This window comes from Nuphar pumila, chromosome 5, assembly GCF_984573655.1.
Source record: "Nuphar pumila chromosome 5, dmNupPumi1.hap1.1, whole genome shotgun sequence".
Classification (NCBI taxonomy): Eukaryota; Viridiplantae; Streptophyta; class Magnoliopsida; order Nymphaeales; family Nymphaeaceae; genus Nuphar; species Nuphar pumila.
Window position 1 is genome coordinate 26,107,501 of NC_143253.1, and position 18,192 is coordinate 26,125,692.

Consider the following 18,192-nt stretch of genomic DNA (forward strand, 5'->3'; position numbering starts at 1 on the left):
AATCTGAAGGCTGGAGACGCGATACTGCTCCTCCAGGACTGGAACAGGGAGTTCGGCCAGGATGCGTGGGCTATCTCTGATCTCAGCGACAATCCGTTAAGTTTGGGGAGTGCAGACTATGCAGAACGCGGGAGGGGCTCAGTTGGCTGAGCTCTGCCACAGTGAGTAGGGGCTGCCGCAGCTGAATACCGCTGGGGGGCCAACGTTGGAGATGGTGGCTTGGGAGTGGCCGACGACAAGAGATGGACGGTGGTCGATGATGGCTAAATATGAATGCTGACATTGGTGGACGCAAATGGCTGCTGCTAGGGGCCGACGTAGGTCGATGAGGCTATAAATGGACGCTGGCGGCGGGGGCGCCGATGGCTGCCTGATGGCCGAGAAAGAGAGATAGGGGTTTGGGAGTGTTGAGGGAAAGGAGAAACAACCGATGAGGATGAGGGTTTGGGGTTTGGGAGTATTGACAGAAGATCAAGAGCCGCAGATGGCTGCCACTGGGGCCGACGACGGTCGAAAGAGGCTATAGATGGGCACTGACAGTGGTGGCCGCAGAAGGCTGCCTCATGTCCGACAATGGAAACAGGGGTTTGGGATGGAATGTTGAGAGAAGCCAAGACCCCGAAAATGGCAGACCTCAGATGGCCGACGATGGTTCAACGACTAGATTTTTCCGAGGGAGAGAGCGTTGGTGAGAGGCGCCGGTCGGAGAGAGGGGCAGGTCACGGAGGACGCCTGTGGGAGAGAGGAGCATGTCATGGAAAACGCTGGCGGAGGAGAGGCAGGAAACTCAGGAGCGTCGTCCGGCCGTCGGATGGGCGAAGGGTTGAGAACGCAGAGGGCAGAGGCAAAGAGGAGGCTTCTAGAGCTATGGAGCTCAGCTCAGAGAGAGAGAGAGAGAGAGCCGATGGGAGGGGAAGGCCGACGACAACAATGGGGGTGCGACAGTGGCAGTTGTTGCGATTGTGGGAAAAAGGGGGGAGGGGGTTACAGTGGCCGACGGTGAGGCTCGGGTAGTGGCTCTTGCAATCAGTTAGGTGGGGGTTGTTGAAGGCCAGGGAGGATTCAGGCGACTGGCATGACAGAAGGCATTAGAGAACTGGTCGGACCAAAAGACGTCGCTCTCCTCGAGCTAGAGGGCAGAGGAGTCAGGGTCGAGTTGCTTCAATAGCCGAGGAAGCGAATGGCGGAGAAGACAGGGTCGGGTTGCTTCAATAGCCCAAGGAAGCGAATGGCGGAGGAGTCAGGGTCGCCGGAGAGCGAGACGAGAGAGAGAGATTCAAAAGAGCCCTGGTGGGACTGGTGGACGGCGGGAGTGGGAGGGGATCTGGAGGATCGACGGCGTGGTGGTGGTGCTCGACGTCTCAGGGGAAGAACAGGCGGCGTGGAGGTGCTTGACATCTCAGGCGGCGGCGTGGGGAAGGAGAGAGAGAGAGAGAGAGAGAGAGAGAGAGAGAGAGAGAGAGAGAGAGAGAGAGAGAGAGAGAGAGAGATGCAATACTTTGGGAAAGAAATTGATATTTAAACTTGCAATAGGGATCGGAGGTACAAGGTGCCTTGAAGTGCTTGTGGAAGGAATTGATGTTTAAACTTACAAGAGGGGGGCTTACAGTACAAGCCTACAAGGTGCCCAATGTGTTTGGGGAAACATGTCGACACTATGTGGTCATCCATTGCAGTCGGGCGGGCCCCCACACCTCTAGAAACATACTTTTGTTTTTCGCCTCATCATTTTGAGGTTGATGATTGGGAAAATAGCGGGCGTGGAAGATGATGCCGGGGGGGGCGGGGCGGGGCGGGGCTCCGATCTGAAATATCGGACCACGATCCTTGGTGCCATCACCACCACCACGCCACGTTCCACACCTCCACCGTTGATTCCTTGGAGTATCAACGGACGGATAAATGGTTAGATGGAGTCACCCAACGGTTTAACCAGTTGCCATCATTTTCCTCTCCACCCAACACGACCCGAAATAACCCACTGAACCTGCACCTACTCACTCACCTTCCTTGAGCTTTTTTCTTCCAAAAGTTTGTCCGCGGGTTAAGCGAAGCGGTTAACGTGTGGATGTGATCGGCTCAAGACTCGTAGTTTGCAAGGAATCTTTTTTTCCCAGTCTCCCCACCAACGCCTCGTGGGCCCCATCCTCTTTTCCCCGTTTCCCGACCTTTTTCCTTATATTTTTTAATATTCCTTTGTAGTATAGTTTTATTTATTTATTTATTTATATTTCCGGAGTGATAAAGCCTCGGCGCAGCGCTCAATTAAAAGTCAACTTAACCGTACGATTCCTGCATTATAGGGACACAAATGATCCTCCACTCACCTCGCAAGATGAGCCCGAGACCCCCTCCCCGCGTCAACAACTACCCCTCGCAACCGAATAAAAACCAAGCAGGTCTGATTGTTTCTACTGGTAATTTAGCAAAAAGCTGAGGGTAGTAGTTGGTAGAAGTCAGAAGCACCCACTTTGAGATGCAAATATTTTTTTTTGCACATTACTTGTGCCCACCCACATGCAGTGCGGTGGGGGAGATCCTCTCCACAAATTACACATTTTGGGAGAGGCTCTCGGCCAACGAGCAAAGCAGGGGAAGAATACAAAATGCATTGTTTCCTCACCCTCCTCCGGCCCACTGACCAGGGTCCCACCGTGACTCCAAGTTTTCAACCCACACCTTATTTTTTCCTCTCTACTTGTCATAATTATTGCGTACATGTTGGAAGACAAAGCAGAGAGAGAAGAGAGGCAGGCAGAGAAAATGGCACCAGGAGCCGGAGCTCCTTCTGCCGTCGTGGGCTGAAAGCCCGTACAAAGAAACTAAGGGAGGTTTGTTATTCTTCTTCTTGTTTGAGTTCTGGTTCTCATGGAGGGAGCTCAGGAAGAAGCCGGTGGGCTGGCGGGCAACGCCGGTGGGTGGGAATGGGGCAGCCTGTTGGATTTCTCCATCGACGACGATTCCACCCTCCTCTCATGGGACTCTCAGCAGGAGCAGCAGCAGCAGCCCTCTGCCAACGAGCTCTCCCTCTCGTCTTCCGATCTGGGGAATCTTCCTCCGGCGGCGGCCGCCGAGTCTTCTTCGTTCAATCGAATCCGGAAGAGGGATCCGCGGGTGGCCTGCGCGAATTTTATGGCGGGGCGGGTGCCTTGCGCCTGCCCCGAGATCGACGACAGGGAGGAGCAGGCCATGGTCAAGAAGCGGCCCAAGACGGCCGTCAGGTGTCAGGTTCCCGGTTGCGAGGCCGACATCACCGAGCTCAAAGGGTACCACCGGCGCCATAGGGTTTGCTTGAGGTGCGCCTACGCGCCCACCGTCGTGCTCGACGGCCAGATCAATCGCTACTGTCAGCAGTGCGGCAAGTACGCCCTCCCTCATCCCTGTCTTTCCTCCTCCTCCTGTTTCTTTTTCCAAATTTCGCGTATAAGAACGGTAATCTGTGCACATTCATGGAGTCTATTGCTATAGATACCACAGTTTTATTCTATTAATTAGAAGGCTGGTACTTAATCCTACTAGAAACTTTTAGGAATTAAGTGGCAGTAGATATTTCCTTCCCTTTTTCTCCATCATTCTACCGAACAGCAGCAGCAATGATAACCATACTAGAATAGTAGTGATATAGGTGAAGGAGAATCGCAGTGGAACATCAACATCGAAATTCGTAGGAGGATAAAGGAGGGAAAAAAGAAATCTCACCAATTACCCAATTCTTCGATTTCAAGCAAACCCTACAATGGGAAGAAGTTTCTGTTTAAGAGACCTTTCAAGTTAGCTTCGACATCGGCCCTGCCTGAGTTAAAGTGAATCCCCTCATTCGTAAGTCTTATGAATGTAACCTGCTGAGGAAAGGCAACAAAACTGAAAAACTTGTCTCTAGTTATATTTTCGCGTTTCCCTTTTTTCAGCTTATTCAAATTTGGTATGACAGATGGTCTTGATTGTGATTCCCTCCCCTATGGTAACCAACCCCATGCGAATTGGGCTGAATTGGAAGTATAGAAAGATCTCGAACCTTACCATGGCATCTGAATCTCCTGGTTAGCTCTGTATTGACATGCTCAGGAGTTGGTTGAGTCGGCCAGCTCTTCTATGGTGGTTGAATCTCGTTCTATGTAGACTCATTATCGAAAGTCATTGTGAGCCAGTGAGTCAATACATGACTCTTATGAGCAAAACTTTGACTAGAGTTGCACCACTTTAGGTTCCGAACTGGTTTAATGCCTTTGAACTAATATGTACAGCCACAACGTGTATCCGTTACAAACATTGTCTTGATAAAGACTCCAATGGATGCGAATATGTTTTATTTGTTAGAACTTAGAAGTGATATCTGTTTGACTAAGCAAAACTGCGTAGTCCCTAGTAACTAACACCTAATATAAAATTCATAACAAATCCCTAAAAAGCCTCAAATTCATTTGATTCATTGCTAATGATTAAGAAACAACTGTATTCCATACAGTATCAAGAACTGGCCATGGTAAATGTTGATGAGATCTTAAATGTGTAATTCAACAGTGATTGAATTATGGGCATAAAACACTGTCTTCAAGGATTTGCTGAGCTGTATGCCAAAATTCTAGTGAGAAACATGAACATTCGTTATTAATGAAAGGAAGCATTACCATAATGTGCTAGCCTACAACAATGAAATTCATAAAGCACCATTAGTATCTACAAGTAGAAGAAATAGTCAAGCCAAAAACATGCATTTAAGAAGAGTGAGTATATGAAATACTTATTGGCTTAAATGTTAAAGCTCATTAGAAGCTGTTTTGGCATGTTTATCTTCTGTGATGAGGTCACTTTGTTGCAGATGCATTGTCTCATACCTACAACTTTTAGAATGCATGGAAGTTTTTAGAATCAAAACCAATCATGCTCTTAGAAAAGTTTAATGGGACAAGTATTCATATACACAAATTTGTACTTCCATTATTTTATTAATCGAGTGCAATTTTGTTATGCACTTTTTCATTACAGGTTTCACATATTGTCAGATTTTGATGAAGGTAAACGTAGTTGTAGAAGAAAACTAGAACGTCACAATCATAGGAGGAGAAGAAAATCATCTGATTGTAGAAGTGGACCTGAAGTTTCCCAACTTTTGGAAAAGGGAACTACAGGGAACAGTTTAGCGGATGATAATGCTTGTGATGATGAAACAGAGAAAGGTAACTCTTTAATTTCAAGTCATTTGGTTTCATCTGACAATGACCTGTATATTTCACTATATTACTTTCTTTGCTGCATCTCGACATATAAAACAATTGTGCTGTTCTCATATCAGATGTGCTTGATAAATTATAAGGATATCGACCCTAGATACCATTATTTTTTTAGCTCTACTCATAGTTGCCGTTGATCTAGCTAGACCTGATTTGACCTGGCAAGCAGGTTAACAGAAGAATGGTGATTGCGATATGATGTTTTCTGCTAACCCCCCCCTCCAAAAAAAAAAAATAAAAAATAAAAAATCATGTCATCTGTCATGGGTTTTCTTTGCAAACAAATGGTGGAAATTAATGAACAAATGGAAAAGGATGCACTTGATTGGGAAGAGTTCAAGGATTTCAGGTTGTGATTTAAAGGCAGATACTCCATCTGCATAATGTTAAGGTTGGCTAGGTGCATTTCCATTTATCAATGTCAGGCAATAATACATTCGTGTGCTGAAGTAATGGTTGCTGATTCCATATATGGTGGTGATTCTTGGATTTGAATATCTTAGAAAAGGAAAATTTTTAGGTAATAGATATGTAATTGCTCCAGCTTGGCTTTCAGATGCTGCAAGCTAAGCGGAACATGTGCACTGGATGTGTGCTTCCAATCTTCCTCTGTGTAAAAAATTTATAGGACACTCTAGGAAACAAAACAACCTTAGATGTTCTTTGGTTTGGGTGTCCTCCGGTGATGGTTGGGTGGCCCATGTCCCGAAGCTTTTTTTCAGTTTATGAACGGGGTTTCACACACACACACACACACACACACACACACACTATTCTTGTTAGAGCCTGTTCCACACGTCTCAGAATGAGTTAACTGAATAGATTCCTTTGAAGCAACAGAAATTTCCGCACAAGCATGAAAAAGATGGAGGCTGTGGCATTTGTTCTTGACGGTCACTGACGGTGCTGATTGATTTAAGTCTGATATGAAAATATAATGTATCACACTTAGTTCTTCGTTGGTGTTTTTTCATTGGTTCGCTTGTACGCTTTCTCGATTCTCATTTTGACTTTCACTTTGAGTACCATTTCTTGAACTTTCTTTCCAATTAATGTTTTTTCACCTTTCATTAAATAATGAAGGAAAAAGAATATGGAAATAAATTTTAGTTCTTAAGAGCTGCAGTCTATAGGGAATGATGAACTCTGCATGTTCTACTTATCCACTAGTGCTAGAATATGGCTGCAGGAAAGGTTCCTGGAGATTCATGTGGGGCGGATAGCTTTCACACTAATGAGAGGCCAATGGATAAAGGCCACATGCTTGAATCTGAAGATGTACTTGGTTCTCCATTAAGCTCTGTTGCTGGACAGGTTAATCCTAGTTTTCAGAATGTACTGAGTGAGAGCATGCCTTCTTGTACAACTTCTGGTGGTGTTCAGAAGGAAGTTGGAAAAGATCACTCTAGGTCTGCTATTTCTTCATCATTTTGTGACAATAAAACCACATACTCATCTATGGTAGGTGCTCACTGTTCATGCTTCATGTTTTTTGTTGCTTTCTTATTCATCATACACAATGTTGTGAAAAGAGTTAAGGTAATTGAGGCATTTGGTTTCCATGAAGGGATATGCATTTAGGCATAAGCCTTATGAACATAGTTTACATATATCGACATTATTATCAAAATATCACAATATTATTGTTGTAAAATAAAAAAAAAACAATTTTACAGGCAAAATCTTGCAATATTTTGAAAATACCAGGAATTTCAATTTATCGTGATAATATCAGGAAAATCTTAGGAATTTATATTTATGTTTTATTGCTTGTTTGTTAACAAATAATTTTTTCTTTTTGTATTTATATTCATGTTTTATTGGTTCTTTGCTTAACATGTATTTTTTATTTTTTTAACTTTTTATTTTCTGAGATTTTCCCAATATTTATCGAGAAAAACAATAATATCCCGAGATTTTTCCTCACTGAGATATAGCCCACTGCGATAATTGTGACTATGCTCATGCATAGATAACTAGATATTTGAGAGAATAATAAAAATAGATATACCTCTGAAACAATATATATTGTAAATAAAGAAGAATTAGCAATTAGAATAGAGCAGTGACAATGGGTGAAGTTACACGCCAATCACCACAGTTTTTCATAAAAACGTAAAAAGAAGTGTGAGCCAATTTTTAGCAATAAAGATTTGAGATTTAGTGAGGGGTGGCCTCGTGTCAAGCTTAAGACTGAATTTGAAGGGTAAACCATAATCCTCAAACTGCTATTTTCAAAGCAATAATAACTGTTCTGCTCTTGCCTTTCTTGTTCTGGTGCCTTTTGTTGTTATTATTTTGGTATCTTGCATTCTAGTGCACCCATATTGATCTTTCAAGCTATCTTGAAACATTGGCGATCATTGTTTGATTGTAGTGTCCAACAGGTCGAATCTCATTTAAGCTCTATGATTGGAACCCAGCAGAATTTCCAAGGCGGCTTCGACATCAAGTACTTCTACCTCGTATTTCTGATTAAGAAAAGCCTTAATTTATTCAAATAAATAGATCAATGGTAGTTTTATTGAATCTCTTGCATATCTCAGATATTCCAGTGGTTGGCCAGCATGCCGGTCGAGTTGGAAGGTTATATTCGCCCTGGTTGTACCATATTGACTGCATTCATTGCAATGCCTCAGCTGATGTGGAACAGAGTAAGATTGTTATTTTTATTCTCTTATATAAGTGTCAAAAAACATTTAGTGATTGAGTATTTCCTTCCATATATTTGAAATTTCAGACCAGCTTTTTGCGTTTGATCTTGCTCCTGATTTTTGTTCAAGTAGATCCTAATCTACACTTCACTGAACTCAAGCCAAACATATTTGAAGCTTCAAGTACAAGGAAAGAACATGATTTAAAATATAGCTTTTCTTCTTCTGCCTGATGTGATGACCTAAAAGGATCCTGAAGGACCTGAACTTTCAACTTTAATAGGCTACATGTTTCTGGGATCTTTCTTTGTTGGAATTATAAGCATTATGCATTAAAACCACGAAATGCATGACAAAAGACACATAAGTGGCATGTGGATTGATGGTCCTGAATCGGTGACCCAGTTGGGGTTCGATTCGGGTCTACTCAGGCGATTCTTGAGTCAACTTGCTGTGTTTGCCAACTATGCCATTGGTTGCATTCTTGTCCACTTGAGAAACATCTAACGTGGCCACCCTTTTCTCATCCTTTCATTTGAATTTAGGGCAATATGGCTTGATGTGTTCCGGTTCCCCACAATTGTGACATAATTTTCTTTCTCCCATCATCACTTCATGGCCTCCCAAAGTTATTTTTGGTGAAATGAGGAAGCTTGTATCCATTTGTATTGGCACCAGGTCTAGATATGACCAACACGTTATCTTTGGTAACACGTTATCTTTGGTCTCCATAGTTTTAGACATGGTTTTCAATTTAGTTTCTTTCATACTTCAGCTAGAACTTCATGCAATAGTGAAATATTCTTTTGGTGGATAATGGTGACCCGAACTTGTTCAAACTTGAGTCTAAGACCCTTTATAAATTGAAAAATTTGTTCTTCAAGGATTTGGTTTTTCCTTTGAAGAGCATCATTAGGAGTATCCTATATAGGTTTCAATTTGGCCATTTGATCCCACAATCTTTTGAGAGTGCTATAATACTCTCTAACAGTTTGATCTCTTTGTCTACAATTATGAATCCGGTCACATAAATCTCATTTGTGATCTGCATCTTTTTGATTGTATGTTTGTTTGATGTGCTTCATTGGCTCTTTCAAACTCAAGAATATTCTCACATGACTCTTCACACATGCTTCCCATAAAAAGCGAAAGAACTTTGTCCTAACTAACTTCCCACTCTTTGAAGGCTTTCTTATATTCCAAGAAAGTCTTGTCTCTCTCTCACTACCTTTAAGAGATTTTTTTGTAGTCACCCCATTTTCACCTAAAATAGATTTAGTGAAAATAGGTTCAGGTTCCGGTATGGAACCATCAACATTTCCACGAATCCTTACCAACAGAAATTCTTTTTATCACCCACGGTCCCATCGAACTTGTTTGGAACAACCGTTACAATTTCTTTATCCGCCATAGTGAAGAAAAAGAAGAATAGAGAAGAAGATAGGTGAAAAATGATGTTGATGGCGAGCTTTCTGAAGCAAGAGAGTTCTTGATCACTCAAACCACCTTCACACAATCTTCACTGTGCTCCTCCTTTTCAAGAGCTCCAAGGCTCTGATACAAATAAAAAATGCACAAGTAGATGCCTTTTATGGGCTTGTAATCATACAAGAATGTGCACAACCAAGGACCACTTATGAGTCAATAAAATAAGAGCCGCTTAGGGGCTAGAACGTAACATAAAAAATATAAATCTTATAGAAAAAGTGCTTGAGTCAAAGCATGATACAACAAGGGGTGTAAATCTCTTTATATAGGCATAATGGCCAACGAAGAGCCATTGGGATGCTCCCAACTACTCTAATGGATATTTACCATTATGCCCATAAAACAAAAATAAAAGGCATAAAAAAAGAAAATAAAAAATAAATGTACAAAAAGACTAAAGTGCCCCTAAATGACACATCCTATTACATAAATGGAAAAGACCAAAATACCTCTAATGGGTATAACATATTACATCAATATAGGAACATATATATATATATATATATATATATATATATATATATATATATATATATATACACATATATATATACACTAGAGTTGCTAGTCGAGGAAGCGGGAGTAGAAGGCGATACAGGAAGCGGCAGCGGGAAGCGAGTTACTTTCAAAATTTTAGGAAGTGGGAAGCATGGGATGTCTTAGAGTTAGAAGCGAATCAAGAATCGTCTCAGAAGCGACCTAGGAAGCGAGGGGAAGCGAAAAAAGAAAAAAAATTGAAAAAGGGGGAAGCGTGCTTCCCAAAAATGGGAAACACACTTCCCAAATTTTTTTTGCTCTTCCCAGTGCATTTCTGAAGCGCGGCGTTTCGCGCTTCCGAAACGTGCTTCCTCAGTGCCTTTGGCGTTTCCGGTAACTCTGATATATACAACTTAACATTATCTAGTTTAGTCATGTTCCACTTTCTACAAATCCCAATTCCTGTTTTCATAGCCATGATGGCATCTAGTCATTTATGTGCCCCACGCTGTGGGCAAGTGGTCACTGGGACAGTATAGTTGATTTCATATTTCTGGTATTATTAATTTGTTGTTGTTTGTGCATCATGTACAAATGGCTGGCATCATTATCATGCCATGCTTCTTTCATGTTGTTTTAAGGCTGAGATATTGTGCATATATTTATGTACTGTATCGTCGTCTACATTCTAGACTGTTATCAACTTACTCATCTTTGGTCTTCTAGCTATGTTGAAGTTAGGCAGAAACAACTTACATGTAGTAGGTCCCTTCAAGATTATCTGTGATTTGATATATCTGGTGGAACTAAATTCTGTCTTGTATGGGTTGTGAGCATCTGTTTGCACAAAACAACTTGAGCATGACCTCTTTTCTGCCTTCTGGCATTTGATGGATCTGAAGGTCTGCAAATTACAAGTTATGTGGAACTTGAGTAAACTGAATCCAGATACAACACCTCATAGAACCAACTCAATGAGTTATGGAGCCTTCTGCAACAAGGACCTGATAAGTAATCTAAGCCCTCCAATTTTACATAAAGTAAAAATGTCCACAGAACATCAGTTAGTATTACCCTGTGAGAGAAAGCATGAGTCTTCAGTGGTGATCTTACAGAATTGATCTCAACACATCTAAACAGAATTTTGGTTTCGAGGCCATTTTGCCAAATCCACTTAACAATGTTGTGAAAGTACTCATTTCCTTTGATCTCTTTCATTCAGCCTAAGAGGTAAGAATAACAATGAGTTGATTCAAGGAGAAATCAGAGGCTTTTCACAAATAAATCTTGCTAGCTGAACAAAGGAGGCACTTGATTGAAATCAATTATACCTGTTATAGAGGGAGCTTTACAATCTACCAGCTCCTTCATTCCATGTGAAGTCTCTAATAACATAAATATGATACACTGATTAAAGTTCTGAATATTTCTTAGGTTTTGTCCTCTTTTTCTCTGCCATCATGTGTATAATTTTTTGCTTTTGCTTTTTGATATCCTAGTTATCTACACTTGGTGATAATGCAAGTGTCTGAGAATATGGATTATTCCAGCCGAGCATTGTAAATTTGTGGGAATGACTTGCAAATTGAATAAAGTTTGTGACCTGTAATAGCTCTATAACTTTCTTTGAGTTAATTTTTTTCCATGATTTTCATTTTGCACATTTTGATCCTTTTATCTTTGTTCCTTGGTCAAGCAGTTATCTGAAGATGCTTCTGCCTTCGTGAATGACCTAGTCAATCCACCTGAAAGTTTGTTATCAGGAAGAGGAAGCATGCTTATTTATTTGAATGATTCGATTTTTCACTTACTGAAAGGTTTGTTGATTTGATATAATCATGCCTGATCAATTCTAATGATCAGAATATATTATCTCATCCCAAAACTTTGCAAGACTTTTCTCATGCCCTAAATTGTTGATTTGATTCTAGATGGAGCTTCGTTCATCAACATTAAGACCCAGGTACAAGCTCCAAGGCTCCATTATGTTCACCCTGTTTGTTTTGAGGCTGGAAAGCCAATGGAGTTTATTGCTTGTGGGGAGAATCTTGTCCAACCTAGGTTCAGGTACACGTCTTATCATATACCTCTCACTCCTGTTTCTTTTTCTCAGTTTTTCCTAACTTTTCGATTTCCAAAAATTAATAATTTTTGGAACTTTAATGGGCTTGTATTTAGATATGTTTTGCGATGATTTCCTGTTATTGTCATATCTATGCCATGCGTAATTTAGTCTTTTGATTAATTAAGTTATTATTACATATTGTTTATTTCACATGTAATGGTTTTTAGGTTTTCTCTTCATGTTTCTTGATATATGCTTCTCTGATTGTGCAGATTGGGTTGTTAACTAATGTTTGAGTCCTTGATCTTTCCTTTTTCAATCATTTTTGCTATATTTCTTCTTGAAACCACAATAAAAAATATGAACTTTGACGATCAAACCATAAAGCAAGGCATTTGTAGAAAAAGAACTGCATCTTTTCAAAGATATGCTGCTCCACATATTAAGATCATTGGTTGCCTACTCACAAGGTTACAACAAATTACTGAGCTTTCTATGATGTGGATATTCGCGCTGTAATGAAATAAGTGAAAATACAAATAACAAGTGAAAAACACTTATAGGTCCAACAATGGACAAGAACGAAAAAGATTACACAAGCACTTTAAGTGCAAACACATAAGCCCACAAAGGGGAAATGCCAAAAGGCAGAAAAAGAAGAAATATTATTGAGAGAGTGAGAGAACTTCATACAAATGAGAGGGGGACACCCCTTTATATACACAACAAAATGAGAGAGTGGGGAGCCCCAACGGTCGTATTTATGACTGGTGGGGACCCCAACGACTCCATATGTGGGGTCCCAATGGTTCCCAAAAAAAGGATGAAAAAAGAAATTAAAAATAAAAAGGAAAATAAAACCTAGAATAAGTTGTTTTAATAAACAACTTATTTTTGCATGTGAAAAGACCAAAATACCGCTATTGGGTATTTTGGAATAAACAGAAAAAAAATATGTATATATATATATATATTATGTATATATATTTTTAACACGTGTACAGGTACCCATCAGTTAGCACTTTGAATACATCTTGAAGCTCTGATTGACCACAAAAACATATTGGCAAGGGAACAACTCTAAGAGTATTGAGTGTTCTGGTGGCTGGTGTGACTAAGAAAATGAGTGTTGTACTTGTATCATAATGTGTCATATGGTAAGTTACTGTACAGGACTTGATCAGTCCAAAACTGACATGATACACCTTTGAAACCTGTTTCAGGGGTGTATGTCTTGTATCAACAGTATCATGCTATACAATCTATGTCACATGGGTGCGGGTACGGGTGCGACACTGGTGCGGAGCAATTTCAAAAATTTTGGACACGGGGACACGCCTATATATATATGTATATATATTTAAAAAATATATATATAACAATAATAAGACTCGGTCAAAGTTGTGCCCATTAGGGGACACGGCTATATAAATATATAAATATATAAATATATAAATATATATAAATATAAATATAAATAAATAAATAAATAAAAAAAATATATATATATTTAAATAAATATATATATATATATATATATATATATATTTAAAATATATATATATATATATATATATATATATATATATAAATTGATTTTTTTAAAGTTTTTACACGTCTTTTGCCCTAAAAAATGGACAAAAATAGACTCGGTCAAAGTTGACCGAGTCCAAAATGTGGACGGACTCAACTCTGGTGCGTTGACCGAGTCCGATACTTGGTTGACCGTGTCCGAAGCCTCACTCGTGTCGGGTACGGGTGACACGGGTGCGTCGACCTTTTAGTTGAGTCCGTGTGACTTAGCATACAATGAATATTGTATCTTACCATACTGTTCGATATGGAATGTATCATATGATATCAATGTGTCAATTTTTCTTTCTAACACCTTTTTTTTTGGCAAATTTTTAAGAGGTTCAACCACTTTTTGTCAGGCCTTTTAAACAAATAAGGTCGTTTTGACCCCCAAAGGCATCCTAATATGTTTCAAAGGCTTTAGGTATAAGATTTGGGTGTTCCAAGAATAAGGAATTTGGGTTTCTTTTTCGGGTGCTTTTCATACCAGAGAGTAATTTTGTGCGAGAAGGGGTTCATTTTCAACCCTTGAGGTGAAGGAAGGTGAGCTTTACTACTTTTATCTATTTTTAAAGCCTTTGAAGGAAAAGTTCCCTCTCTTTTCTTTGGTTTTTTAAGTTTTTGGAGTGAGAAAATCTCTAATTATCTAGCATGGTGATGATTTTTGTCTTTTTCATTTAGATTTATTAATGGAGGGAGGGAAGGTGCAAAAACAACATAAATGACCTATGTTAAAATTTTGAAGCAGTTGAGTAGAATCCAATGTAGCCCTAATCCAATTGAGCTCAACCCAGAGAATGCATGATACCACCTAGTTTCAACTTGGGTCATAATGGTTCAAGCTTCGAACCCATGTTAGATTCTTTGGACCCATTTGACTCCATTGAATCTAACTTAAATACAAGTCATATAAAAAACTAAAGTGGCATTTTGATGCATTTATATAAATTATTTATGTAACGACCCCAACTCGTACCCATGAAAAAGTGACAATTTTTTTTTAAGTGCGGAAACATTCCCAGAGACTCGGGGCCTTTACAGTTAAACACAACCACCGCCACCACAAAGGATCTTATACTCATCTTTCAAATCAAACCAAACCAAACTTTATATATTCAAATGCACAGAGTCTGAGACATAAGCAAATAAAAATGTAAATAAAACAAAAAGAACAAAAGAAGAACCACACTGTCCAAAATAATCTGCCAAGCAGTCGTGTAGTTCCCTCGTGACTCCTCTAAAAAACAAGTCGCCTCACTGTGCCTTTGAGGCTGAAAAAAACACAAAAGTAGGTTTCAGAATCCAAAGAATTCTATGTATGAATCTCTCTAATGAAATAAATAAGCATAAAGAATACAAATAAGATTCATGCAATAATTTAGAGGGATGTATTTATGCCAATTTCATAATTTAAACAATCATGTAAGTAACAAAGAACAAATGCTAAACAGGAAGGAACAATTAATATTAACAGGGAACCTTAATTATACATTAAAGACATGTTATCATGGAATAAAGAGCACGTATCATGTATTCATCTATACATCACAACTAAGGGAATAAGTAAATATGCATGATCTAATGCATAACAGGATTATGCATAATTTCTATGCATATGAATGAATAAATTATTATCTTTTACCAGAATACTCTTTTTATATGCATGTCCCTATTGGATGTCCCTATTAGATGCACACAATTTAAGTTCCTCTTTTTATTATTATCGTTGCCCGCAGATATACCAAACGAGTAAAATCCCTGAGGTCAAGTTAGGTTCTCAGGGTAACTTAGCATACAAGTTGTATTTTGTTACTGCGTTTCAAACTTAGCCCTCGACCGAAACAGCCTTCAGAACATTAGACCACCCATCTAATGTCGGGAACACCAGAGACCACCCATCCACAAGTGCCACTTTTCTTGGTATACCAAAACAACTGCTGTGTCTACACACCACTTCTATGCAAAGTGACAAATTCTCTTTAAAACTGTGGCCAAGAGAAAGAACCTTAATATCAGGTTCAGAGACAACAACAATGCACACGGAGTTTTTGTGTCCTCACGGTCCCCAAACCGCTAAGCCCAAGATTACCTTTCTGTAGAAGAAACATCAATGGGTCATTAATTGCACTGTTCTTTTTCTTATCTTGTTATTAAAATCAATTCCATAAATTTGTAAATTTATATGTAAACATAGACTCGCAAGTCAACATGCGCGGCTCTTCACGGTCTACCACCCGTGGCAACAATAGAATAGTGCAATTAAAACCACAATATCAAATATGATCTTTGCAATGCATAAACAAGTAAAGTAAGGAGCACACCGACTCAAGGTTCCCACAACCTATGATGATCCATCTTGATCATCTATGCATTCATATGCAAAAATTTTAAGGAACATGTCAATACATTCTTTTCATATCACATGCCTTCGATGCATAATCTTGTATAAAAATTTAGAGATATACATGAAACAACAAAATTATTCATATGCATGCGTACGAGTTCACATAATCATGTTAATTTTATGCTTCCATTCAATGCACATATTCATGTCACATGCATTCTTTGATTAATGAATCATTTTCATTAAACATGTGAGCATGCATGGAATTATGTACATGCAAAACATGCCTATCACATGTAGGCACATGCAGCTGAAACCAACTTTGCAATTCCATCTTGAATTAAGCATGTCATACTTAAGTTAAATGAGTAAAAACTTCAAGCTTAACCCGCATAACAACAATGTTATTATCATATGCAAAACTAATGCAAATAACAAATCTGGAGGCTAAGTTACATAACTGAACTTGGTTTCAGATTCCCATAATCATGAGCATCACTGAAAGGATTAAGTTGACACATGAACTGAGCATACAACCATAAGTGAAAACCTGAATGCTTCACTGCACATGTAACTTCAACGTTTGGGTCAAGAGATGTTGCAAATTCAACCACCGAAAATCAGCATATGCTTGTTATATATGTATTTTTTTTGAAAAAAATAGACCCCACCTACTGGGCCTGGCAGCCAGCCGAGTGCCACTCGGTTGGGCTGCCAGTCAGCCCATCATACATGAGTAACAATATATTATTATTATTATTATTTTTTACGACAGACTGCTCGGCTGGGCCCTGCAAACCCGATCAGACCTGTCATAAACAGGTCTGATAGGGCTGCACCACCTCGGCCAGGTCTGGCCTTGCTAACCAGCTGAGCAGGGCTCGGCTGATTTGTTGGCCAGCGACCACCCTGCACAGGCCGAGCCTGTGCAGGCCTGTGAGGCTATGACAGGCCAGCCAAGCACGCCTTGGCTGGGCTGCCATTGAGCCCAATAACATCAAATAAAAAGAAAATAACATAGCATGCCAATAGGAGTCTGCAGAAAAGTTTTTACACATAAACATAAAAATTCTTTTCTTTTTAAATATGCTTAGATTGAATCAAGCTACAATCATCCCCATAAAGATTGGTATGGGAGTATGCATATCCAGCTTGCACAGGTGTATGCTTATTCACAAAATTAATAACCCACATATACCGATTTTTTTTTCAGTAGCACATGCTACTATATGCCCTTTTTATATTCTCACAAGCATAAACCTTCAAATACTTGTAACATGCATATGCAATAACAAATGTTAAAACATGAACATGCTATCAATACCAAAAATATTCAGATTTACCTAAATTTATAAGATAATCAATGATGGAAATCGATGACATCATAACGCCAACACATAACAGTCCATTTTAGCACGAAATAAATTCTGTTTTACCCTAAACCAAACATACACAGAAATTTCTTCTTGAAAAGTGAATACCATAAAAAAACGAATCCATGGAATATGCATTCATATCATGATCGAAATCAAGTATGCAGATTTGCGATCAGATTTACATGAACATGCAGAAACATGTTTAAGAATACATGCACATCATGGGTTCTATTGCATGCTTTCATGCATCTAGCACTCCATACATGGACCATCCATGAAAAATGTTTTTCATCAAAAGTAAGCTTTAAAAGACCGCTTATACAATAATAAAAATTTTGTTTTAACATAGAACAAATATGTACAGAAATTTTATTTTTGAAATAATGAAAAGAATAAAAAATACATCCATGGATCATTCTCCATGTATTTTTGAGAAAAAGTCCACATAAACACTTTTTCCATGGATTATCATCAAATTATTGCATGAAAATCCAATCTATATCAATTTCTCACTTGATTCAAGAGAGAAAACCCATACCATGAATAAAAACTTGAAGAAAAACGATGGTGGAAGTTGAAAAACGTGGGTAGATGGTTGGAGAAGTCTAAACTCCTCTTTTCCCTCCTTCCTTTCTTTTCCTCTCTTTCTCTCTCCTCTTTCTTTTTTTTCCCTTCTCTTTCTCTCTCTTTTTTTATCTGTTTATAGGGATCTAGGTGGGCTGGAGAAGAGAGTGCAGCCCCCAGCTGGAACTCTCTTCTCTCTTAGAGTTTTCCGAAAAGTTCGGAACTCTTAAGTTTGATTTTTTCAAAGTTTTATTTTATTTGAAACTCCATGCTTCTCCAACCTTCTCAGATGTTTCTAGGTGTGTTTAAGGGCTCTATTAAGAGTCCTAAACTCTCTAAGAATAAATCTCATAATTAATTAAAATTAATTAATTAATTATTATTTATTAATAAATAAATACCTAGAAGCTTCCAAAAA

General features: G+C 39.2%; 1 protein-coding gene across 1 annotated transcript in view; it reads left to right on the forward strand.

Moving 5' to 3' along the window:
- Nucleotides 1–2,709: 2,709 nt before the first annotated feature.
- LOC149837182 (squamosa promoter-binding-like protein 7) overlaps nt 2,710–18,192 on the forward strand; it is a 38,480-nt gene continuing 22,997 nt past the window's right edge. Inside the window, exons 1-7 of the mRNA XM_090005874.1 lie at nt 2,710–3,362; nt 4,987–5,177; nt 6,421–6,692; nt 7,609–7,683; nt 7,778–7,885; nt 11,550–11,667; nt 11,782–11,917. Of these exons, the coding sequence (XP_089862000.1) occupies nt 2,869–3,362; nt 4,987–5,177; nt 6,421–6,692; nt 7,609–7,683; nt 7,778–7,885; nt 11,550–11,667; nt 11,782–11,917 (1,394 nt within the window). The 5' untranslated portion in view covers nt 2,710–2,868. The remainder of the gene's footprint in view (nt 3,363–4,986; nt 5,178–6,420; nt 6,693–7,608; nt 7,684–7,777; nt 7,886–11,549; nt 11,668–11,781; nt 11,918–18,192) is intronic.